The sequence below is a fragment of the Hyla sarda genome, chromosome 7, assembly GCF_029499605.1.
Source record: "Hyla sarda isolate aHylSar1 chromosome 7, aHylSar1.hap1, whole genome shotgun sequence".
Taxonomy (NCBI): domain Eukaryota; kingdom Metazoa; phylum Chordata; class Amphibia; order Anura; family Hylidae; genus Hyla; species Hyla sarda.
Window position 1 is genome coordinate 219947426 of NC_079195.1, and position 26956 is coordinate 219974381.

General features: G+C 43.9%; 1 protein-coding gene across 1 annotated transcript; it reads left to right on the forward strand.

Annotated features, from left to right (window-relative positions):
• Positions 1 to 1225: 1225 nt before the first annotated feature.
• On the forward strand, positions 1226 to 26952 carry ZRANB2 (zinc finger RANBP2-type containing 2). The gene is made up of 10 exons (XM_056532737.1): positions 1226 to 1533; positions 6418 to 6470; positions 12755 to 12863; positions 14091 to 14173; positions 14263 to 14339; positions 15834 to 15998; positions 18107 to 18258; positions 21658 to 21738; positions 23265 to 23426; positions 25666 to 26952. The coding sequence occupies exons 1-10, from the start codon at positions 1478 to 1480 to the stop codon at positions 25730 to 25732; spliced, it is 1005 nt and encodes a 334-aa protein (XP_056388712.1). The 5' UTR covers positions 1226 to 1477; the 3' UTR covers positions 25733 to 26952.
• The last annotated feature ends 4 nt before the right edge of the window (positions 26953 to 26956 follow it).

Below are 26956 nucleotides of genomic sequence, written 5' to 3' on the forward strand. Positions count from 1 at the left end.
TCCAAGGAAAAAAAAAAGTGCAGGAACTCTTCCTCCTAATAGATGCAGGACTCCTGCTAATGGGAACAATGTTCCCGCAGTGAAAAAGTGCAGGAACTCAGTTCCCACACGTTCCTGCAGGACTTGAGCCCTGACTATTTTTTCTGGTCCAAAGTCAGGACCTTCTACTATGGGCCATGGCACTAAGCAGGAGGTTCCCCAACCAGAGGAGCAGTGAAGCACAGAAGCTGCAGAGATCGACAGAGGATGTGTGGCAGACTCACTCCAGCGTCACAACTCGGTCACAGTCCGGTCCTCCAGGCTGTCTCGCTGCCTCTGACGCCTGTTTGTGAGGTTGGCATAGCGCTGGACATACCTGCAAGTCTTGCACCTCCCAGCAGCCACTACTCACTTTAAGAGGCAGTGGCTGCTGGCCCCAGCAGACTTGTCTGATGATGTGAGTACTGGCTAGAGCAGTGTTTCCCAACCAGGGTGCCTCCAGCTGTTGCAAAACTACAACTCCCAGAATGCCCGGACAGCCGTTGGCTGTCCGGGCATGCTGGGAGTTGTAGTTTTGCAACAGCTGGAGGCACCCTGGTTGGGAAACACTGGGCTAGAGGGACATGAGGGGGACATTCCAGGACGGCAGATGACCCCAAAAACGTATTGTCCTGCTGGATCCGGGACAGTTAAGCGATATGGGAGTTTTACAATATCTTGAGGTCCACAGTTGTAGTTTTGCAACAGCTGGAGTGTCCCAGGTTAGAAACCACTGACCTACATTATATATCAATATGCTGGGAGTGATGCAGAATGCTATCAGGACATGATGGGAGTTGTAGTTTTGAAGCAGCTGGAAAGCTGCTGATTGAGGAACACTGACCTATATAGTACCTTGGTCACCAAATTGCAGGCCTCCAGCATGCTGGGATTTGTAGTTTTGCAACATGGCTGTTTGGGCATGCTAGGAGTTGTAGTTTTGCAACATCTGGAGGTCCACAATTAGAAGACCACTGTTATCAATGATGTTATTCTACAAATAGGGAAGAGCAGCTATAGTCAACCTTATCTGTGCTTTATCTGGAGTGCTGACTCGCCCATGTTCATAAAATGACAACAAAGGTGTTTAATAAAGTTGTTACTTGAAAAAAAAATGCCTGCAGGTAGAATTCACGCATGCGCAAGAAGACATAGCCGGTTTATTTATTTTTTTGTTTGTTTTTTTTTGCGTTCCACGCCTCGACCTCGCCTATCCACGTCCTGGGGGCTTCACGTTATTCTAGTTGTTCACCGAGGCGCCTGTTTACATTCTATCCTTGTGTTATCCATCAAAGACGCATATTTCTCCACATGCATCGCTCAGAGTCATAGAGACACGGCTGGTGAAGTAGACGGGAGCTCTCGGCGGGTGATCACAAGGTCTTCCCGGCATTACAGGCGCGCTGTGGTCGCACTCGGCTCGGGGGCCTTCCTCACAGAGCAGACGGTGGCGGCCAAGATGTCGACCAAGAATTTTCGCGTTAGTGACGGAGACTGGATCTGTCCGGATAAGAAGTGAGTTGTGGTCCGGTACAGGAGCCCGGGTGGGGGATGATAGGTGCCGGTGAGGGGCAGTATGGAGCTGGGATGTCCGGGAGAGGACCGGGGGGAGCGGCCTCCGTGTGGTGGAGAGGCCTGGGCCAGGGGTGGAGGTCACCTCTCTGGAGGGTACAGGGGCCTGAGGAGGATATATGAGGGGACTCCATCCTGTTATAGTGTCCCCCGAACTATTCCAACAGCTGCTGCAGAACTACAACTCCCAGCATGTCCTGACCCACTCCTGTAGCTATATTGCAATATTCCCCCACGCATGGCTCCTTTCGTCTTGCAGAACTACAACTCCCAGCATGCCCTGACCCAGTCCTGTAGCTATATTGCAGTATTTCCATAATGTGTGACTCTCCAGCTGTTGCAAAACTACAACTCCCAGCATGAACTGACCGACTCATGTGACTATATTGCAAGATTCCCCAATGTATGGCTCCCTCGCAGAACTACAACTCCCAGCATGCCCTGACCCATTGCTGTGGCTATATTGCAGTATTTCCCTAACATGTGACTCTCCAGCTGTTGCAAAACTACAACTCCCAGCATGCCCTGACCGTCTCTTGCCCTGACGAATTGCAAGATTCGTCAGTGTGGCTCCGTTTCAGAACTACACCTCCCAGCATGCACATACCTATTTATCCGTTCTAGAACTACAACTCTCAGCATGCCCTGACTTATTGCAGTATTTCCCTAATGTGTGACTCTCCAGCTGTTGCAAAACTACAACTCTCAGTATGCCCTGACCGTCTCTTGTTGCTATATTGCAAGATTCCCCAATGTGTGGCTTCCTTGCTTTTGCAGAACTACTACTCTCAGCATGCCCTGACCGCTTCCTGTGGCTCTATTGCAGTATTCCCCCAACTGGGGCCTTCTCTGCTGTTGCCAAACTACAACTCCCAGCGTGTTGGCTATACTTTAGTTTCCCCCATATTGTAGTTTTGCTACAGCGGGAAAGCCACTACTCCCAGCATGCCCTGAAATGATGGGAGTTGTTGGTTTTGCGAGTGTTTGAGAGCCACATGTTGTTAGTCGGGGTGGGGACATGCATTACATTCACTCGAATGGATCAGAGCTGCAGTATCGGACACGACCTGTGGACAGAAGTGGTGCTGCTCACGTTGAGAATAAAAGCTGACCTTGATTTTTCCACCCCTTGTTAAAGGGGTACTCCGCTGCCTGACAAATTATCCTCTATCCAAAGGATAAGGGAGAACATGTCTGATCACGGGGGACCCCAGTTATCTGGTACACGAAGAGAACTCCCCTCCGTGCCGGATGACCGGCGATCACAGCCGTCACACCCCCTCCCCTAGGCATGAATGGAGGGGGTGAGGCGTGACATCACGATCATGAAAGCCCCAGGCTTCCCTGACCGTAACGCTGCAGTGCCGGCCCGGAGAACTCAGGGGGTCCCAGTGGCCGTCCTTTGGATAGGGGATAACATGTCTAGGGGCGGAGTACCCCTTTAAGGAGTTTTCACATAAAAGACGTGATAGTGGAGCTAAACAATTTTTCCAGAAATTCGGATTAATCCCTGAAATGTAAATTTTTGGAATTTGCTTAAAAAGGATACCTTTCGTCAAAAAAACTTCTGATATAATATAGATTAATGTATGCAGAATAACTCTCCAATAGCATGTTAATAAAAAATATTCTTCTTTCTATTTAATTTTCCACTTTGTAAAAATGACCACTAGGGGTCTCCCTACTAGTCCTGGCCGCAAGCCTTTTTTTTTTTATAGATTTCAGACTCGAGCTAATGTCCTAAATCTCACTTAGGCCGAGACACAGACAAGCTCAGCACTGCTCCCTGCCAGGGAGCAGTGCTGAGCTTGTCTGTGTCCTGGCTGCAATCAGGGGGTCCGAGCGATGGGGACCCCCGCAATCTCCTGTTTGGAGCCCCGATGCGCTAGCACAGGAGCGCGTCACGACCCCCGCCCAAAGCCACTACGCCCGCTCCATATAGTTCTATGGGAGAGCTGCTCGGCAATCTTCCGCTGTCCCATAGAACTATATGGCTTCGGGCAGGGGTCGTGACGCGCTCCTGTACTAGGGCACTGGGGCTCCAAACAGATCGCGGGGGGGTTCCAGCGCTCGGATCCTACCGATAGGGGATACGTTTTAATACAGACCCTGTGAGTGTCAACCCCTTAAGGACTCAGGGCGTACTTGTACGTCCTGAGTCTGCTCCCGTTCTGTAACGCAGTGCCACAGCGCGGCCCTGCGTCATAGTGGGTTGGGCCTGGCCTCTAATAACAGCTGGGACCCGTAGCGTGCGGCACTGATCGCGGTGCTGCGTGCTATTAACCCTTTAGACGTGGCATTCAAAGTTGATCACCATGTCTAAAGTGAAACTAACGTGCTGCCGGTTAGCTCAGGGGGCTGTTCGGGATCGCCGAAATCGCGGCATCCCGTACAGCTGTGGGACACGAGGAGGGTCCCTTACCTGCCTCCTGGTGTCCGTTCACCGAATGACTGCTCAGTGCCTGAGATCCAGACATGAGCAGTCAAGCGGCAGAATCATTGATCACTGGTTTCCTATGAGAAACCACTGATCAATGTAAAAGATCAGTGTGTGCAGTGTTATAGGTCCCTATGGGATAACAATGATCAATGTAAAAGGTCAGTGTGTGCAGTGTTATAGGTCCCTATGGGATAACAATGATCAATGTAAAAGATCAGTGTGTGCTGTGTTATAGCCCCCTATGGGACCTATAACACTGCAAAAAAAAGTGATAAAAAAGTAAGATCATTTAACCCCTTCCCTAATAAAAGTTTGAATCGCCCCCTTTTTCCATTAAAAAAAAGTGTAAATAAAAATAAACATATGGTATCGCCGCATGCGGAAATGTACGAATTATAAAAAATATATCATTAATTAAACTGCACGGTCAATGGCGTAAGCCCAAAAAAATTCCAAAGTCCAAAATAGCGTATTTTTTGGTCACTTTTTATATCATGAAAAAATGAATACAAAGCGATCAATAAGTCCTATCAATACAAAAATGGTACCGCTAAAAACTTCAGATCACGGCGCAAAAAATGAGCCCTCATACCGGCCCATACGCGGAAAAATAAAAAAGTTATAGGGGTCAGAAGATGACAATTTTAAACATATAAATTTTTCTGCATGTAGTTATGATTTTTCCAGAAGTCCGACAAAATCAAACCTATATAAGTAGGGGATCATTTTAATCGTATGGACCTACAGAATAAAGACAAGGTGTCCATTTTTACCCAAAAATGTACTGTGTAGAAACGGAAGCCCCCAAAACTTAGAAAATGGCGTTTTTCCTTCGGATAGGGGATAAGTTTTAGATCGCCGGGGCGGCTACAGGCGGTGAGAAATACAATTATTAATGTTCCTCCATTATCTTTATCATTCAATCTATTGACTATCTGGAGTCTGATCTTGCAATATTTATCAAGTGCATCCCAACCAGGTGGCGGATTATCGGACTGTACATGCTCATGATATTTTAGTCATCCATCCAGTATCATTACCCCACTAGGGCCCAGTGGGGTATGTATTAGTGCCTGTACATGTGTAGTATATTTTATTGAATTATATTTAATTACATTTTTGTACTAGTGATGCTGTTTTTTATTCATTAATCCACACCTATCATAATGCACCCTAGTTGGTGAGGTGCTTGAGGTAAGGGCTATATATTTGACTTAGATTTGTAAATAACTTCTATAAAAAAAATCTTAATCCTTTCAGTACTTATGAGCTGCTGAAATTGAGTTGTTCTTATCTGTCTAAGTGTTCTCTGATGACACGTGTCTTGGGAAACGCCCAGTTTAGAAGCAAATATAGACAAGGAGAGCGCGCCTAGTATGATAACGTAATGTAAAAAGGAGATGGGGAAAAGCAAAAATGCTCACCGAGTATAGTTGTACTACAGCCAAGTACAACTATGGTGTAAACATGGGATAACCCTCAACGGGCGAAGATCGGCAGCCACTCCTGGCAACACAGGTGAAGCACTCAGACGGATCCCTCCAAGGAACAGCGCAGGATAAAAGCGGCGCACAAGACTTCAAAGGTAAAATTATTTATTTACCCGGCATGCAACGCGTTTCGCTGGACAACCAGCTTCATCAGGCAAGGTGCCTGATGAAGCTGGTTGTCCAGCGAAACGCTTTGCATGCCGGGTAAATAAATCATTTTACCTTTTGAAGTCTTGTGCGCCGCTTTTATCCTGCGCTGTTCCTTGGAGGGATCCGTCTGAATGCAGTTTAGAAGCAAATCCCCATAGCAAACCACTTCTAAACTGGACGATATATATATATATATATATATATATATATATATATATATATATATATATATATATATATATATATATCTATCTATATCTCAACTGGCTCCAGAAAGTTAAACAGATTTGTAAACTACTTCTATTAAAAAATATATATATATATTGAACTCCAGATCCCTTACATAAAGATGGGGGCACAAATGTGAGTTTTTCACAATATCCTAGGGATTATGCAAAATTGCAGCGTGCATACAGCAATAAAACGTTTTATTTGCCACAGTTTTGAAAAAATAAAAAGGCAACACTAGTGGCAAAAAAAAAGGGCAGGTGCGTCGATACACTGTTACGCTGCCGGTTTAAGGATTAACTTCACTGTGAAGGTGACACCGTGTAGACGATATCTACAATAAATATGAGATAATCTGCAGCATGCAGGGGGACATGACTGCTGTTTGTTCGTCTGGGAATAGAACAATGATGGTTTATCTGTAATTCTATATATAAAAGAGGTTTTATAATAAGAATGTAAGTTACTCTGCGGTTTCTAATTTATTTGCTTTTCTTCTTTTTATTTAATTTTTTTTAGATGTGGGAATGTAAACTTCGCCAGAAGGACAAGCTGCAACCGCTGTGGACGAGGTGAGGTTATGTACTTATATTAAATGTTATATATATTGTACATGAGATAACATTATATATACCAGGGTGCCTCCAGCTGATGGAAAACTACAACTCCCAGCATGCCTGAACATCCCTAGGCCAGTGTTTCCCAAGCAGGGTGCCTCCAGCTGTTGCAAAACTACAACTTCCAGCATGCCTTGAAAGCCTTTGGGTGCATCTGACTCTAGCAAAACTACAACTCCCAGCATGCCGGGACAGCCAAAGGTAGTTTTGCAACAGCTGGACGCACCCTTGTTGGGAAACACTGGCCCAGGGATTTCCAGGCATGCTGGAAGTTGTAGTTTCTCTATCTCTGGCCTGGCGCACGGAGCGCCGGCTTACTTTCACTTTCTCTGGCAGCTGCTCATGCCGGCGTGTTCGCCGCTCGCCCTCTTCCCCCCCCTGAGCGCATATGCGGCTGACATATGCGCTCGGGACTAGGAGCGGGCGCCATGACAGCTTCTTCCCAGTCCTCCATTAGCTCCTCCCACAGGGCCGTCGGAGCTCCCTGGAGGCGCGAAGTGTCCTCCAATCAGCGCCGTGGGCGCGAATTTCACTGTGGGAGGCCAATCCTTTAGTGCGTCTGCCTCAGACACGCCCCTCTCTGGCTATTGGCTGGCCTTCTTTTTCACTAGCTGCATGGAGCCGAGTTCTCCTCACTGCCAGGGGACACAGACTAGGGTGAGAAAGTTCCTGCCTCTTTTCTCATTATGTCCGTACCATGAGCTGTTCCTCCCTCTAAACAGAAAACCGGAGCGTTGGTGACTTATTTAGTCTGTAAGCACTGTAATGCTAAGATGCCTAGCTCTACTGAGCCCACTTGCTTTGCCTGCTCCACTGCTCCCCCAGGTACCCCCCAGATGCCCTTTCGGTCCCGGTGGATTCAGCTGCCCCTCCAACCTGGGTTTCTTCCCTGACCCAGTATATGGCTGACTTGACCCAAGTCTCCCGTTCGGTGGCTGAGGCCTCCCGGGAAGTGGTGTCCGCCTTGAAGGGGTCTGCCCTGCGCCGGCCCTCTGTGGGGGCTCGCTCCGCTTCCCCACATACTTCACGCTCTCACAAGCGTACTAGGGGTGCCTCATCCAACTCTTCCATTGAGTCCTCAGATAGGCGTGGGCTCTCCCCCCCCCCCCCCCCCCCCCCCCCCCCGTCATCTGGTCACAAACGTTGCTTCTCCAGAGGACGTTCTCGGAGTCACCGCTCTACCACGCCAGAGCCGCGTACCCAGTCAGGGTCGCCCCCCTCCAGGACTGCCTTCACTCGTTCACATTCTCCTGGTGAACTGGCGGATGAGGCTTCCGAGCCGGCATCTGACTCAGAGGACCGCTCGGATACAGTTGAAGCGGTGAAGTCATTGGTTGCGGCCATAAGAGACACCTTTCACTTAGAGGACCCAGGAACTTCGGACGTAACTCCTGATGTATCCTTTCATCGTGTTAAGCCAGCACCTCAAAAGTTCAGCTCTCATGCTGACTTTGACGCCATTCTGGAATCTGCATGGAAACATCCAGACAAGAGGTTCCTGTAAATTAAGACAATTCAAGAACGTTATCCATTTGACAAGGATCTTGTCACTAAGGTGGTTTCCCCTCCCTCAGTGGATCCACCAATCTCCCGGATCTCTAAGGCTTCTACACTGCCACTGGCAGATGTGGCTGCCTTCAAGGATTCCACGGACAAGAAGGTGGAGTCCTTAACGAAGTTTACCTCTGAAGCAGCCGGCTCTTCGCTTCTTCCCATCTTCGCCTCAGCATGGGCGTCCAAGGCCCTATCGGAGTGGTGCCCAAAACTCCGTCAGGGTATCCTAGCAGGATCCCCCTCAGAGGATCTGTCTGCTCTGGCTATCCAATGCTCTAAAGCTGGGGAATTTCTGTGAAAAGCTTCCATGCAGTCAGCCCGTTGTTCTGCCTTTGCTGTGGGTCACCTAGCTGCTCTCCGCTGTTCTATGTGGCTTAAAGCTTGGAATGCGGATGCCGCTTCCAAAAGGTCTCTCACTGAGCTTCCTTTTACGGGTGGCCGTCTTTTTGGCAACTGCCTTGACGAGATTATCTCTGAGGCGACGGGCGGTAAGAGTTCCTTGTTGCCTCAAAATAAGGCTCGCTCTAATTCCCAAAGGATGTCCTCGTCATTTCGGACCTTTGGCCCCAGCACGGGGTCTGAGCGGCCGGTTTGCGGCCAAATCAGCAACCGCAAACCCTCTTCCGCATGAAGTGAAGCCCCCACCCGCAGTTTTTTCTCGGGTGGGAGGTCATCTCTTATTTTTTTTGAGACATCTGGACCACACACATTCAGGACTCCTGGGTCAGGGACGTGGTATCCAGCGGTTACCGAATCGAATTTGCCTCCCTCCCAAGGGATCGCTTTTTTCGATCCTCGGCCCCCCGGTCTCTTTCTCTGGCGAAGCAATTTCGAGAGGCTCTCCAGTCTCTGCTTCTCCAGGGGGTTATCGTTCCCGTTCCTCCAGGGGAACATTTTCAGGGTTTCTATTCCAATCGTTTTGTGGTCCCCAAGAAGGACGGTTCTGTGCGGCCAATCCTAGACCTCAAGCGTCTCAACCGTCATCTTCTTATCCGCCACTTCCGAATGGAATCTCTCCATTCGGTAGTGGCATCCCTGGAACTAGGGGAGTTTCTTTCCTCAGTGGACATCAAGGATGCCTACCTCCTATGTGCCAATATTTCCAGGCCATCATTGGCACCTCCGCTTTGCGGTTCCGGAGGGGCATTTTCAATTCCTAGCCCTCCCCTTTGGCCTGGCCATGGCTCCTCGGGTCTTTACCAAGATTCTTGCGCCGGTGAAGGCCCTGTTGCGGTCGAGGGGAGTCTCAGTGATACCCTACCTGGACGACCCTCTCATCAGGCTCCCACCAGAGCCCAGACTCTGGAGAATGTGGATGTCACTCTTCACACTCTGGATTGCTTCGGGTGGAGGGTCAACTGGGACAAGTCAGTCCTCTCTCCCACCCAGTCCCTGATATTTTTGGGACTTCACTTCAACACGACCTCGGCCCGAATTTGCCTTCCGCCGGACAAATGTCTGACTCTTCTGTCAGGAGTCCGCTCCCTTCGGCTCCAGGTCCCAGTCTCCATCCGCACTTGCATGGAAGTCCTGGGTCGGATGGTGGCGACCATAGAGGCCGTGCCCTTTGCCCAGTTTCATTACCGACCTCTTCAACTGGCGATTCTCTCTCGGTGGGACAGATCTCCGCTGTCCCTCGATCGCAAGATTTTTCTCCCTCACAGGTTCCGTCAGTCTCTTCTCTGGTGGCTCAGCTCCCCGCTTCTTCTCCAGGGGCGCTCATTCTTCCCCTTCACTGGCAGGTGGTTACGATGCTATCCGCGTCCAGTCGGACAACGTCACGGCATACATAAATCGTCAAGGCGGCACTCTCAGCTCGGCAGCCATGGCCGAGGTGACAAAGATTCTCATCTGGGCGGAAAGCATGGTTCCGGCCATCTCGGCGATTCACATTCCGGGGGTACTCAACTGGGAAGCAGACTTCCTCAGTCGGTCCTCACCCGACCCCGGCGAGTGGTCCCTACATCCAGACTTCTTTGCGCAGATCTGCGACCTCTGGGGCATTCAAGACGTGGACCTCTTCGCGTCCCGGCACATTCGGAAGATCCTTCCATTTGTGTCCAAATCCCGGGACCCTCTGGACGCCCTAGTGATTCCTTGGGCGGGGTTTACCCTACCCTGTTTCCTCCCCTTCCGCTCCTTCCCAGGGTTCTGAGGAAGCTCAAAGCGGAGGATGTTCCCGCCATTCTGGTAGCTCCAGATTGGCCCCGAAATGCGTGGTCCGCCGACGTGGACAGGCTCCTGGACGACGCTCAGCTGCGCCTTCCGCTTCGTCCGGACCTGCTCTCACAGGGTCCTATTTGCCACCCCAATTTACAGTCACTGCATTTGACGGCGTGGCGGTTGAGTCCGCGGTTTTGAGGGCCCGCGGGTTCTCTTCCCAAGTCATTCACACCATGCTCAGGGCTTGTAAGCCCTCCTCGGCAAGAATTTACCTCCGTACCTGGCGGTCTTATTTTCACTGGTGTGAAGTTCAGGTCCTGTCTCCTGTGACCTTCTCAGTTCCCGTCTTTTCTCCTTTTTGCAGTCGAGGTTGGAACTAGGGTTGTCTCTCAGTTCCCTTTAAGGTCAGGTTTTGGCCCTTTCTATTCTTCTTTTCCAGCGTCCTCTGGCTTCTAATTCTCATGTCCGGACCTTCCTTCAAGGAGTGGCGCGTCCTTTCCCTCCTTATCGGTCACCTTCTCCCCCTTGGGACTTGAATTTGGTTCTGAGTGCCCTCCAGGGCGAACCCTTTTGAGCCCCTTAGAGAGGTGTCTCTCCGCCTCCTTTCTTGGAAAGTGGCGTTTCTTGTTGCTATCACCTCCATCCGGAGGGTGTCTGAATTGGCAGCTCTCTCCTGCCGTTCTCCATTTCTGGTTATCCACCAGGACAAGGTTGTTTTCCGGCCAGATCCTTCCTTTTTGCCTAAGGTGGTTTCGGCTTTTCATCTCAATGAGGACATTGTCCTCCCGTCTTTTTATCCTGCTCCTTCTCATCCTGAGGAGCACTTACTACTCAAGCTGGATGTAGTTCGGGCTGTTCAGTCTTATCTCTCCATCACTGCGTTTCGTCAGTGTGATTCCTTTTTTGTCCTTACGGAAGGTCGTCGTAAGGGACAGTCTGCTTCCAAGGCCAACATTCCTCTGTGGATTTGGTCCGTCATTTCGGAAGCCTATCGCTGTAAGGGGAAGATTCCTCCCTTCAGGGTTGTGGCTCATTCTACCTGTTCTGTTGGGGCATCCTGGGCTCTCCAGAATAGAGCCTCGGCCTCGCAGATTTGCAAGGCGGCTACCTGGTCGTCTTTGCACACTTTCTCGAGGTTCTATCGGGTTCATACCTTCGCATTGGCTGATGCTGGTCTGGGTCGTAAAGTGTTGCAGGCGGCAGTGGATCGGCCGTCTGCCTGACTGCTTATCTGCCCACCCAAGGGACGGCTTTGGTACGTCCCGCGGTCTGTGTCCCACAATGGAGCCGATAGAGAAAAGGAGATTTTTGTTTTACTAACCGTAAAATCTCTTTCTCGAAGGATCCATTGGGGGGACACAGCTCCCGCCCTTTTTGGGGTTTTCTTTGGTTCTCTGTCCGAGGGTGTGTTCAGTTATGTTTTTTCTTCTGGTTCTCGGACAGTTTGGGTTTTTCTTTGAACTGTTAGTCTCCTCCTATTGCTCTGGAACTTAAACTGAGCTCAGAGCCTGAAGGCGGGTATATCCTGCTGGGAGGAGCCGACTTTTTTTATTACCATAGTGTCACACCTCCTAGAGACAGCAGCATACACCCGCGGTGTGTGTCCCCCAATGGATCCTCCGAGAAAGAGAGATTTTACGGTAAGTAATAAAAAAATCTCCTTTTTGCAACAGCTGGACGCACCCTTGTTGGGAAACACTGGCCCAGGGATCTCCAGGCATGCTGGGAGTTGTAGTTTTGCAACAGCTGAAGGCACCCTGGTTGGAAACACTGTTAAAGAGAAAAGGAATAATATTCTGTCTTCACCAAGCTCTTAAAGGGACATTCCAGGGAAAAAACTTTTTATATATTGATATATGTATATAGATAGAATTTTTTTTTTAATATATATATATATCTCTCTATCTATCTATCTCAACTGGCTCCAGAAAGTTATAGATTTGTAAATTACTTCTATTAAAAAATCTTAATCCTTCCAATAATTATCAGCTGCTGAAGTTGAGTTGTTCTTTTCTGTCTAGCAAAAGTGCTCTCTGCTGACATCTCTGCTTGTCTTTGGAACTGCACAGAGTAGAAGAGGTTTGCTATGGGGATTTGCTTCTACTCTGTACAGTTCCTGAGACACGTGTCATCAGAGAGCACTTAGAAAAAGAACAACTCAACTTCAGCAGTTCATAAGTACTGAAAGGATTTAAATTTTTTTTATAGAAGTCATTTACAAATCTGTAACTTTCTGGAGCCAGTTGAGATATATATATATATATATATATATATATATATATATATATAAGATTTTCCTGGATAACCCCTTTAAGCTCCCCTTAGTGGCAGCTGCATGCAGCCAGCATGTTATGAATTATGTATATGCTGTGGATTTGTAGTCTGCTGGGAGTTGTAGTTTTGCAACATCTGGTGGTGCCCTGGTTGGTTAACACTGTTATATACTGATATCCAATGTTAAATATATTCTGTACATGTCTCTATGTTGTTCCAATTTTATTTTTGTATTTTTATTATTTAAGAGAAAACAACGGATGCTAAAATGATGAAGGCCGGAGGGACCGAGATTGGAAAAACTCTGGCAGAGAAGAGCCGGGGATTGTTCAGCGCCAATGACTGGCAATGCAAAACGTAAGTCTGACGCACCTTGGCGTAGATGTCTGTCTCCGGGTTGGCTGTGGTTCTGCAGCTCCGTTCCAGTGAAGTGAATGGAGCCAAGTTGTAATACCGCACCCAACCTTGGGACAGACGTGGAGCTGTTTTTGAAAGAAATTAGCTCTGTTTTTCTATTCCTGGATAACCCCTTTAACGACATATACCTTATACACAAGATAGGGGATGTGAATGATGTTACATGTATTGTCTATGGAAACGCCGGAGATACCAGAGTGCTGTACTCGGCTGCTCCCTTAGAAAATGCATGGAGGGTCCTGTCCACCCTGCTCCGTGCATGGGGGGATTTGGGTGTGGTTCTGGAGATGGCAGGGGGTCCCAGCGACTGGACCCCCAGAGATCAAACACTTATTCCCTATTCTTTGCATAGGGTATAAGTTGTCAAACGCTGTAGTACCCCTTTCAATCAACTTTATATGTTTTGTTTTTTTCTGATTTTCCATTCTACTATCTATATTTTAAAATAATCCTAAAATCTTGAAGTTCCCATTCTGGCCACTAGTCCTAAAACTAAGCTGAGACTTTCTGTTCTGTACAGATCACACTAAAAGGTGACACAATAGCTGTTGCTTGCTTATCAGCCTCCCCCTTCTTGTAGAATGACCTCTGCAAAGGTCACTGAGCACCTTTCATATCAACGGGACAGCTTCATTTTATTGTTGCTTATTTCATTGGGACCTGCAGTAAAGCATATCGCTAAATGCTATTGAAAACAGCTTAGACAAGATGGGCGCTCTCTATAATAATGTACAAAAAATTAAATACAAAAAAATCACAACTAGAAAACTAAAAAACATGGTTCAGTAGCTGACTAATCAGTAAAAAAAAAATTTAAATTTAGCTCCGGGTTTCCCAACCAGGGGGCTCCAGCAGTTGCAAAACTACAACTCCCAGTATGCCCGGACAGCCTACGGCTGAGAGTTGTAGTTTTGCAACAGCTGGAGCCACCCTGGTTTGTAAACACTGAGCTATGTGATTTTTGGCTTCAGATTTCGATGCATTCATGTCACATTGGCAGCAATTGACACTGTTATTTTCAAAGATCACAGACGCCCCCACAATGTCATCGCACGTCTCACATCCAGATTTCACTCCCCTGTGGGAGAACGTCTGTGGTTTCCATGTCTTTCCCTGCAGGATTTTGACCTTGTGTATTTATTTATTTATTTTTTGCTTTTCTTTTAGTTGTGGAAATGTAAACTGGGCAAGAAGATCAGAGTGTAACATGTGCAATACCCCAAAGTATGCGAAACTGGAGGAGAGGACAGGTGCGTCTTTTCTTGTTTCTCTTATTTAAATTTTTTTGCTTTTATTTCGCCTTTGTGTTCCTGGTCCGACATTGTCTTGTCATCTACAGGTTATGGTGGAGGATTTAATGAACGTGAGAACGTGGAATACATAGAGCGGGAGGAATCTGATGGAGAGTATGATGAGGTAAAAGAAATTGGAATCTGTTTAAAGAGTTATTAACAAAGTTTTTTTTTTTTCTCTCTCTCCCCCTTCCCCCCCCCCCTCATATTAATGTCCCTCATCCTGTTAACTCCTCCCTCCTGCCTTAAAGGGGTACTCCGGTCCTAAGTCATCTTATCCCCTATCCAAAGGATAGGGGATAAGATGTCCGCCGCTGGGGACCCCCGCAATCTTGCATTCGTCACCCACCTCTTTGACCTGTACGGCGCACTGCCAGGTGCCGACCACGGGGCTGGAGTATGGTGACGACACGACTCCACCCCCGTGTGATGTCACGCTCCGCCCCCGCTATGCAAGTCTATGGGAGACTTGCATAGCGGGGGCGAGGCGTGATGTCACACAGAGGCGGAGTCGTGATGTCACGATACTCCATACCCGATGTCAGCATCCGGAAGTTTGTGAGCTGGCAGTGCGCCGTGCAGGTCAGAGGTGGGTGCCGAATGCAAGATTGCGGGGGTCCCCAGCGGCGGGACACCCACGGTCAGACATCTTATGCCCTATTCTTTGCATAGGGGATAAGATGTCTTTGGGCTGGAGTACTCCTTTTAAAAAGGGTGCTCCAGGGAAGTTAAGAAAAATGAAAATGCCACTGTGTCCTCTGTAGTTATACATGTGATTTTGCCAGCTCTGGCTCTGTGCGGCTCTGTATAATGGCTGCCAGACAATTGCTGTTACTATCTATGTGCATGCTGTGTTGTTTTCAGCAGCACACACTCTACATGTCTTTTCTTTCAAACTATCCTTCCCTCAAGCAATAAATCATGCTATGCTCTGAATGGCAGCAGTCAGTGATTAGATCTACAGCAGAAAAATAGTAGCGTTATGTGCTGGGTTGTGACAGAGAATCTTCACAGGAGACACTGGGCTTCTCTGCCGGCAAGATCCTCACACAATGAGGGGAGGGGACGTGTGGCTGTGAAACCAGATCCCCAGACAAGACAGAATTCAGGTGGTGTTGGTCTTCCAGGAGGGTGGGGTTTGTCTCAGTGAGAGCTTTGCACAAAGACGCAGAGGATCTGATAATGACGTCTTTCTCTCACTCCCTGCATGTAAGTGACAGCTGAAAGGGGGAAACTGCTCTATAAATCTAATGAATGATATTTAGACAAATAGGTCGGTGAGAGGGAAAGGATGGGCTGTGGGTTTAGTTCCCCGGAGTACCCCTTTTAATTATTTACATTTTGCATTTTTACCTTTTTTCCGCTCTGGCTCCTGAGAGCGCGTTCCCCGGCAGGCACAATGTCATCTGAAGCCCTGCTGGGAGAACCATATATATGAAAAATAAGGTGATAAAACAAATTATACATGAAAAGGTGATAAAACAAATCTGTCCACATTTTTGATATGTTGTTTCTTATAAAGACAAACAACATATCAAAAATGAATTATAATGACAGCGCCCATTAAAACAAATCTGTCCACAAGAGAATTATCTTCGCCTGTCGTTCGTATTTATAGTTTGGACGAAAAAAGAAGAAATACAGAGGAAAGCCGCCATCCAGTACAAAGACCATACTTAAAGCTGATGAAAAGGTGTCTGGAGGGGAAGAGGAGGAGGAGGAGGAAGGTGATGAAGAGGATGATGAAGAGGAAGGAGATCTGTCAAAATATATGTTGGATGATGTAAGTTAATAACTGCGCTTCCTGTAAAGAGGGAATGTGTTTGGAACATGGCCTAAGACTCTGATGCCATGGACTGTGGGTACAGCTCCTGCGCCATCACTGTCATATACTGTCATGGCTGCTTGTGTCTCTTAGCCGCTGTATATGCTGAAGGCACGGTTGGATAGCTGTTAGTGTATAAAAGCAATATTGTACCTTTCCTGAAGCTGATGATTGCTGCCAAACTTATAAAATCGCTTTGTTAGTTCACTGGAAAACAAGCCTGGCACAGCCTAGCGCACCTCACTCTCCCTCGTGTCCCAGACCCTTGATGTACAGAGCTCTGTATGCCCATCACGGAGGGGCTGGGAGGTGCGGGCAAGTGAGGCGGCATACCAGGCTGTGGCAAGTTTAGAAACCACCATCAGCTCCAGGATAGGTACAGTATGCCTTTATACCCTAACAGCTATCCAACCGTGTCTATTGATCTTACCAGCAAATACATCTTACAGATTCCCTTCACGAGCCAAGCTGCTGCACTAGGATAGTGTTGGGATGGAAAGCATGAAAAGTTGTGTAAAATTCTGCAACAAACTTCATACAATATGTGTATTATATAAGACAAAAAAATTGAGTCTCAAAGCTCCACTATATGCATAAAGTCTGCAATCTTTAATGTTACAATAAAAAAAAAAAAAAAAAAAAAAAAAATATATATATATATATATATATATATATATATATATATATATATATATATATATGCAAATCCAAAAGTGTTGCAGTATCTTGTAATAACCTTTTTTATTGGACTAAAATAATTTTGTAGAGAAGCTTTCGGGATTCCTCCCTTTATCAAGTCCAAAGCAAATCTAGGCTATCTAAGGTATTACAAGATACTGCAAAACTTTTTGGATTTGCATCACTGGACTAATATGGCTACTCAAATTTAATATATAGATATATATATATATATATATTATATTGTCTCTCTGTCATATCTATCCAATCTATCCTTATCCAAAGTAGAGCAGGGAGAGGCCAGGACCTAGAATATCACTAGATCTGTTTAACAATACAAATGTATGGCAAATAAACACTGCAATTGTAATTATATGCCAATACAGTAGATCCGAATAGTATCATGCATTGCTGTATATGTTAGCTACCACATAGGACATCACAAACAGTATTATTTAGTTATAGTACCTCTGGGACTTACTCCTTACTGAGCATGCCAAATCCTACATCAACCTCATATTCAACGTTCTTACCTATAAGGCTAGGTTCACACTGCGGAATCTCTGGGCAGAAAATCCCTCTCCTGGAGATTCCAAGTGCGGCCATCGCTGACTGAATCAGTCGGCACTAGGACCGCGCGGACACTGCACTCTCCAATAGACTGCAATGTGTTCCGCAATTATTTCCACCTGAAGAAAGAGCAACGCCATTCTTCAGGGGGAAATTTCCAAGCGGATTTTCCGTTCACAAATTCCACTTCACAAATTCCAAAGTGTGAATTTTGTGAACGGAAACCCATTCGCTACACTATACATTTTAGCAAGCGGAATTTCTGCCTGCAATTTCAAGGCGGAATAGCAGGCGGAAATTCTGTAGTGTGAACCTAGCCTAATAACATTGACCTGCTGACCCATACAGCTGTTTTTCTCCTCCTTTTAGGGCTCTTATTTTTATTGCTCTAGTATCTAGTGCCTGTAAAATCATCATTATTTACCTTAAAGGGGTATTCTGGCGAAAAACATCTTATCTACTATCTGAAGGATAGGGATAAGATGTCTGATCGCTGAGACTGACAGCGGCGTCCGGAACATGGAAGCTTGGAGCTTCCGTGTTCGTGACGTCACTCCTCCCATAGACATGAATGGGGGGGGCGCGGCAGCCGTAGTCGCCAGTCATCCAGCACGGAGCTGAGTTCGCTCCATACATGGTTGCCCAGGGTGCCGCAATCTGACATCTTATCTCCCCTATCCTCAGTTTTTCGACTGAGTATCCCTTTAATGAAGACTTTTTTATTTTTTTATTTTATTTTTTTCCCCGTATTGGATTGTAGCAAATAATAACAGTGATTTTGTCTTAATAAACATCATGTTCCCAAATATTTCTTTCAGGACGATGATGAGGATGGTGACCTTTCAAAATATAACCTTACCAGTGATGATGAGGATGCTAGTAAAAATACGAAATCCGCAACCGACAAACCGAAATCCAAATCCCCATGTTCCCGCTCCTCCTCCCATACAAGCTCAAGGTCTAGGTCCAGGTAAACGGGTACAGGTCAAGGGTAAAGCCGGGCAAAATGTCAGTATCTATTTTAACTTTTTTCCTTTTTTTATTTATTTTTAAATATATTTATTTACTAATGTTCTAGAGCTAAATAGAGAAATTTTTGACTACTTTATTTTCATGTCCGACTTTTACTGTTCGTGTAATTTGTGCACTTACATAGGCAGCTAGTGCTGAGATATCCTACACGGAGCCCCTTCATAATATGTGCTCTGAGGCTGCGTATATGTAATTCCCTATATACAGCCAATGTGTACTGCAAAGTTTTATCTGTTTTGGTGCTCGGTTTGCTAAATATCCGAACGTTCTCATCAGAAAATTCTGTGCTTGCTCCATGTGTAAAGCTTCTCGGCACCAAAGTCTGGGTGGGGGGGTTTGTGGTTGTGTTTACACGGAAAAAAAACATTGTGGTTTTTGACCAGGAAACTTCGCCAATTACCTTGTCAATAACCACACAGTCACATTATATATATATATATATATATATATATATATATATATATATATATATATATATATATATATATATATATATATATATATAAAATATATATATATATATAAATATATAAAATATATATATATATATATATATATATATATATATAATATATATATATATATATTAGTTCCTATTAACTTCGATGGGAGACGGGAAACAGTGTGCAAAGGTGACCTGTGTCTTCTTTCTGCTGTAAAGCTTCCCTTTAAAAGCAGTAGGCCAGTGTTTTCCCAACCAGTGTGCCTCCAGCTGCTGCAAAACTACAACTCGCAGCATGCCCGGACAGCCAACGGCTGTCCGGGCATGCTGCAAGTTGTAGTTTTGCAGCAGCTGGAGGCACACTGGTTGGGAAAACACTGGCCTTAAAGGTGTACTCCTCTGGAAAATATATATTTTTAAAGTCAACTGGTGTGAGAAAATTAAACAGATTTGAAAATTACTTCTATTTAAAAAAAAATATATATTAATCCTTCCAGTACTTATTAGCTGCTGAATACTACAGAGGAAATTCTTTTCTTTTTGGAACACAGTGCTCTCTGCTGACATCTCTGTCCACTTTAAGAACTGTCCACAGTAGGAAAAAATCCCCATAGCAAACATATGCTGCTCTGGACAATTCCTAAAATGGACAGAGATGTCAGCAGAGAGCACTGTGCTCATGATGTCAGCAGAGAGCTCTGTGTTGCAAAAAGTAAATAATTTCCTCTGTAGTATTCAGCAGCTAATAAGTACTGGAAGGATTAAGATTTTTTTAATAGACGTAATTTACAAATCTGTTTAACTTTCTGGCACCAGTTGATAAAAAAGAAGAAGAAAAAAAGTTTTACCTTTAGTACCCCTTTAAATAAGTATACTTGGGGGGGTGTGAATAAGAATAAGGGGCCCTACTTGTGAGTTTTTTCCGAAGAGTAGACTACGTGTGCACAGGCATTCTCTATAGAAAAAAATCTATAGGACTGTTTAGGTTATTTTATGTTTACTGTCCATTATTTTGAATACTTAAGAGGGAAATGTATCATTGTCTGCGCTAGGTTGGGCAAAGTTGCCACATTTTTGCGCAAGCCTCCATTTTGGGCAAACATTTTGCAACGTTTTGGAACTTCGGCGGGTGGAGCTTAACAAAGTGCCCATGAAAGGGGAGTGGCCTCAGATTAGGGCTGCACGATATATCACAAAAGCAATCGAATCGTGATTATTGCGATAAAGCCCCAGGGGAAAACTTGCGATTATCTGCTCGGACCGGCTCCCGTGTGCGGCTGCAGGCAGGGGCCGTCCAGAGCAGGTAAAAACTAATTCAAATACTAAAAGTCAGTGTTTCTCAACTAGGGTGCCTACAGCTGGGAGTTGTAGTTTCACAACAGCTGGAGGCACCCTGGTAGAGAAACACTGTGCTAAGTAAGAGGCGCAGGGAGAAAGGGAAGGTAGGCATGAAATGTGACCATAAAGAGGGGGAATGTGACGGGGGGATGTGACCATGGTGAGGGGGAATGAGATTTGGGGGGGGGGGTGACGGGGGCGAGTGGGAGCCATAGAAATTGAATGGGGGAGAAATGGGTGGATAGATGTGAATTGGGGGAGACTGGAGATGAAATGGGGAGATTTCACCATTTTGTTTTTATATTGCTTATTGAAATCTCAATATTTAGGCCCATAATCGGGATCACACAGTTTCGCCATATAGTGCAGCCCTACCTCACATTTATCCCAGTTGATACTACAGAGGTAGAATATATTGTCACTAAAATCGCTTTACTGCCTCATTTATTTAAGGAATACTGCAGTGGAATATAACTTATCCTCGATCTGAAGGACCGGGGTTCAGTTATAGATTGCGGGGTTTCTAACCGCTGGGACCCCCCACAAACTCCTGAACACTGCCCCGGGTACTCCGCAGGAAGCGCCGTGCCGACCCCCGCCGGAAGTCGCGGCAGAGATACATAGAGGGGGCGTGTCAGCTGCCATGGCATGGAACGCCCCCTTCCTGCGGACTGCCACAGCCCCATTCAGGAGATCGTGGGGGATCCCAGCAGTCAGAACCCTCGCAATCTGTTACTTATCCCCGATCTTTTGGATAGAAGATAAGTTATATTCCACTACAGAATTCCTTTAAAGGGGTTATCCAGGAAATAACTTTTTTTTTCTATACATCAACTGGCTCCAGAAAGTTAAACAGATTTGTAAATTACTTCTATTAAAAAAATCTTAATCCTTTCAGTACTTATGAGCTTCTGAAGTTGAGTTGTTCTTTTCTGTCGGAGTGCTCTCTGATGACACGTGTCTCGGGAACTGTCCAGAGTAGAAGCAAATCCCCCATAGCAAACCTCTTCTACTCTGTGCAGTTCCCGAGACAAGCAGAGATGTCAGCAGAGAGCACTGTTGCCAGACAGAAAACAACAACTCAACTTCAGCAGCTGATAATTATTGGAAGGATTAAGATTTTTTAATAGAAGTAATTTACAAATCTGTTTAAATTTCCAGAGCCAGTTGATATATAAAAAAAAAAAGTTATTTTCTGGATAACCCCTTTGAGTCGTCCTCTGCTTAATAAATCAGGGGATCGCAAAGCAGCGCACTTTTACAATAAGGACCCCTCTTGTTCTTGTAAAGCTCCCTTAGGTTAGAACCCAATCTATGAAACTACTATGACATGTCTGCCTAGACTCCAATACCTGTTACTTATAGTACTTTTTTTTTATTGTGTAGTTTTTCTTTATTTTTATTCTTTTTAACGTGTCTCTTCTAGTAAAATTATAATTTCTGCATTGCACTTTAGTTGTTTTTGTTTGTTCTTATGTTGTGTAATGTATTGTTAATGCAGTCATCTTATGCATTGATTATAAGAACTGGATAAAATATCTACCATGTTGTTTTCAGATCCCATTCAAGAAGCTCTTCCAGCTCCAGATCAGGATCTGGTTCCAGCTCAAGAAACCGATCTCGAGGTTCAAAATCAAGGTGAATAGGGGGTAACACGCTGTGTGGCGCAGCAAGAGTTAAGTGGTTCAGGATGGCTTTTACATACTGAGTTGTTTACCATACTGTCTAATACAACGTATCGGCTTGTCTCAACTTCTGTATCGTATTTTGATCTTTCAATATGTATTTACTAGTATAACAGAAAAGGGGCCGTTGCTCATCCATAATGGATAACATACAGATGATTGTAAAAGTGACTTAGTTCTGTTTGGCTACATCAGTGATGTCCAAACTGTGGCTCTCCAGTTGTTGCAAAACTACAACTCCCAGCATGCCCGGACAGCCAACGGCTGTCCGGGCATGCTGGGAGTTGTAGTTTTGCAACATCTGGAGGGCCACAGTTTGGACACTGCTGGGCTACATAATGGATAGAATGTATTGAGACCATCTTGTCTTTACTCTACAACCATATGGTATAAATACTATATAATATAATAAATATAGATATATAGCTATATATATATATATATATATATATATCTATATCTATATCTATCTATATCTCTATCTCTATCTTGGCAAAGATTTCTAACATTCTGTTATCACTTTGTCATTATGGGAGAAGGAGTGCAGAATGATGGCAGAACAAGGCTGCAACATAACAATATGTGAAAGGGTGTGAAAACTTTTCAAATGCTTTACATATCTGATATCTTAAAGGGGTACTCCACTGAAAAACATTTTTATTTTTTTTAGATCAACTGGTGCCAGAAAGTTAAACGAATTTGTAAATTACTTCTATTAAAAAAAAAAAAATCTTAATCCTTCCAGTACTTATCAGCTGCTGTTATGATCCACAGGAAGTTCTTTTCTTTTAGAATTTCCTTTCTGTCTGACCACAGTGCTCTCTGCTGACACCTCTGTGTCCATTTTAGGAACTGTCCAGAGTAGGAGCAAATCCCCATAGAAAACCCTCTCCTGCTCTGGACAGTTCCTAAAATGGACAGAGGTGTCAGCAGAGAGCACTGTGGTCAGACAGAAAGGAAATTCAAAAAGAAAAGAACTTCCTGTGAATCATAACAGCAGCGAAGTACTGGAAGGATTCCAAGAATTTTTTTAATAGAAATAATTGACAATTTTTTTTTTTTTTACTTTCTGGCACCAGTTGATTTAAAAAAAAAAAAAAAAAATAGTTTTCCAGTGGAGTACCTCTTTAAAGGGGTACTCTGCCCCCAGACATCTTATCCCTTAGCTAAAGGATAGGGGATGAGATGTCTGATCGCGGGACGCTGGGGACCCCTGCTATCTCTCCTGCAGCACCCCCGTTCATGAGCTGCACGGAGCGATGATCGCTCCGTGCAGCTCATGAACGGGGTTGCTGCAGGATCTAGAGTATAGACCCATTGAAAAGACTAAGGCCATCGGCAGCATTACACTAGCTGTGGCCCTGTTTATTATCCGAATATGTGGTTCCTAAAGACAACCCCCGTTTTTGCGTTCTATGAATTTCTTTTTGTTCCCCTTGAATTCTGGCATTAAATTCTTTCCATTTTTAATCAATAAAGATCCAGCTCCAGGTCCCACCGAGGTTCTTCTTCCCCCAGAAAAAGATCTTACGCAAGTTCCCACTCGTCGTCCTCTTCAGAGAGAGGAAAGAAAAGAAGCCGCTCCAGATCTTCATCTGGTGACCGCAAAAAAAGGCGATCAAGATCACGGTCAACAGAAAGGTTTGGGTTACCGTAGAATTAGAGGGGGAATTGTAGTGAAAGAAAAAAAGGGGACGTGAAAAAAAAAGTTAAAACATGCGATACTTCTATACATCTATTATGTGTTTTGGATAATATTCTTCCAGACTTCTCAGTATTCAGCTGAGCACCTGTGGATGTTTAAAGAGCAATTTCAGTCACAGTTTATCCAATATACATTGCACATTCACTGCAATGGTACAACTACTATAATACTGCCCTTTATCTATAATAATATAACTAACTACTATAATACTGCTCCTATATACAAGAATATATCTACTATAATACTTCTCCTATATACAAAAATATAACTACTATATACTGCCTCCTATATACAAGAATATAACTACTACAATACTGCTCCCATATACAGGAATATAACTACTATAATACTGCTCCTATATACAAGAATATAACTACTATAATACTGCTCCTATATACAAGAATATAACTACTATAATACTGCTCCTATATACAAGAATATAACTACTATAATACTGCTCTTATATACAAGAATATAACTACTATAATACTGCCCCTATATACAAGAATATAACTACTATAATACAGCTCCTATATACAAGAATATAACTACTATAATACTGCCCCTATATACAAGAATATAACTACTATAATACTGCTACTATATACGAGAATATAACTACTATAATACTGCTCTATATACAGGAATATAACTACTATAATACTCCTCCTATATACAAGAATATAACTACTATAATACTGCTCCTATATACAAGAAGATAACTACTATAATACTGCGCCTATATACAAGAATATAACTACTATAATACTGCTCCTATATACAAGAAGATAACTACTATAATACTGCGCCTATATACAAGAATATAACTACTATAATACTGCTCCTATATACAAGAAGATAACTACTATAATACTGCGCCGATATACAAGAATATAACTACTATAACACTGCTCCTATATACAAGAATATAACTACTATAATACTGCTCCTATATACAGGAATATAACTACTATAATACTGCTCCTATATACAAGAATATAACTACTATAATACTGCTCCTACATACAAGAATATAACTACTATAATACTGCTCCTATATACAAGAATATAAATACTATAATACTGCTCCTATATACAAGAATATAACTACTATAATACTGCCCCTATATACAAGAATATAACTACTATAATACTGCTCTTATATACAAGAATATAACTACTATAATTCTGCTCCTATATACAAGAATATAACTACTATAATACTGCTCTTATATACAAGAATATAACTACTATAATACTGCCCCTATATACAAGAATATAACTACTATAATACTGCCTCCCATATACAGGAATATAACTACTATAATACTGCTCCTATATACAAGAATATAACTACTATAATACAGCTCCTATATACAAGAATATAACTACTATAATACTGCCCCTATATACAAGAATATAACTACTATAATACTGCTACTATATACGAGAATATAACTACTATAATACTGCTCTATATACAGGAATATAACTACTATAATACTCCTCCTATATACAAGAATATAACTACTATAATACTGCTCCTATATACAAGAAGATAACTACTATAATACTGCGCCTATATACAAGAATATAACTACTATAACACTGCTCCTATATACAAGAATATAACTACTATAACACTGCTCCTATATACAAGAATATAACTACTATAATACTGCGCCTATATACAAGAATATAACTACTATAATACTGCTCACTATATACAAGAATATAACTACTATAATACTGCTCCTATATACAAGAATATAACTACTATAATACTGCTCCTATATACAAGAATATAACTACTATAATACTGCGCCTATATACAAGAATATAACTCCTATAATACTGCTCCTATATACAAGAATATAACTACTATAATACTGCCTCCTATATACAAGAATATAACTACTATAATACTGCCTCCTATAGCAAGTTATATGGATCAGACTGGAATTTTTCTTTAACATGACACAGAACAACCTTCTGCTCATGACTATATACTATTGATAGTCTGTGTCTGTACACTGTGGTTACATTATTTTTCTGGATCAATATTGATGTCATAGGAACAATTCACACTCCATAGTATTTTATGCTTTATTTTATTTTTATATACAGCACCGAAACTGCTACATAAACTAACTAGACACCTAATTTTTGTTGCAGGCGCAGACATTCTCCCGCCGGATCGGCTCACTCTGGCTCCCGTTCGTCGAGTTCCAAAAAGAAATAAAAAAAAAAAAATTTACTTAGGAAATAAACCTCACGAGCAGAATATATAAAAACAAAAACACACAACAACAAAAAAAAAGGAGCAGTAAAGAGAGGCCTCATGAACCACACTCAGCCGCCGTAGTAGAGGTCGCGCGCGCGACGCTCCCGTGCTTCCGCTACAACCACACACACCCCTAACCCAACCGTAGCATTTTAAGCCATAAGTCCAGAACCGCGTGTCTTCCCCCCTCCCCCTCTACCTCTTACCATAGGAAGCAGGACACACTAGATGGCAATAATATGGCTTAGACTTTTTGTTTTAAAACCTTGTGACACGCCCTATGAATGGAATTGTATTTTGGGTATTGCCTTTTTTTTTTTTTTTTTGTGTGTGTATTTACATGCTCGCCCCCCGATAGCAGGATAATGTGAATTTCTCTCCACCATTGCAATCCTTATGGCTTAAAATGCACATAATGCGAAAGTGAAAGTGAAACTGAATGACGGCCTGTAGCTAAAACCTTTTAATATTTTCGTGGTGTTACAAGGTAAGTATTTGTGTTACTCAATCTTGGCGTCATGCTGGAACACCAGAGATGACTCAAATACACAGGTCAACTCCTAGGGTGGTGGTTCCTAACCAAGGTGCCTCCAGCTGTTGCAAAACTACAACTCCCAGCATGCCCGGACAGCCGAAGGCTGTCCGGGCATGCTGGGAGTTGTAGTTTTACAACAGCTGGAGGCATCCTTTTTAGGAAACTCATACCTGCACATCCCAAATCCCGATACTCTGCCCCACCTCCTATTTGACCCTATGACGAGTCAGTGTCCCCACTACTTTACCCCCCGTTGCAGCCATAATCGTACTTATTTGTGTTCCATCTACTCTTCAGTGTAACCCGTCACATGGAGTATAGCTGTATTTTTTTTTTGTGCCTAAAGCTGCCTATAAAGTAATATGTACGAAAAACCTCCTCTGTGTGGCGCTGTCGCTCTAATTCACCCGCATCCATCTATGTACTCAATGGGTGGGAGGATCGTGCCGTTCTAAAGGAGACGTCTCAACTAAAACAAATATTATTAGATTGAATTTTGTCTGATTTGGCTATATATAAAATGTAGTTCTTTTTAGGATGGTGACTTTTTTTTTTTTAGTTTTTTTAATTTTATTTTAAATTTTTTTATTTTTATTTTTAAAATACTGTAGACATGTGACAATAAAACACTGACTCTCCCGCACTCT

Excerpts from the sequence above, each read along its gene's own strand:
- ZRANB2 (XM_056532737.1), top strand. The coding sequence starts at position 1,478 with ATGTCGACCAAGAATTTTCGCGTTAGTGACGGAGACTGGATCTGTCCG. Across the intron at positions 6,471-12,754 it reads CTGCAACCGCTGTGGACGAG|AGAAAACAACGGATGCTAAA; the intron begins GTGAGGTTATGT and ends TTATTATTTAAG. Across the intron at positions 23,427-25,665 it reads AGATCACGGTCAACAGAAAG|GCGCAGACATTCTCCCGCCG; the intron begins GTTTGGGTTACC and ends TTTTTGTTGCAG.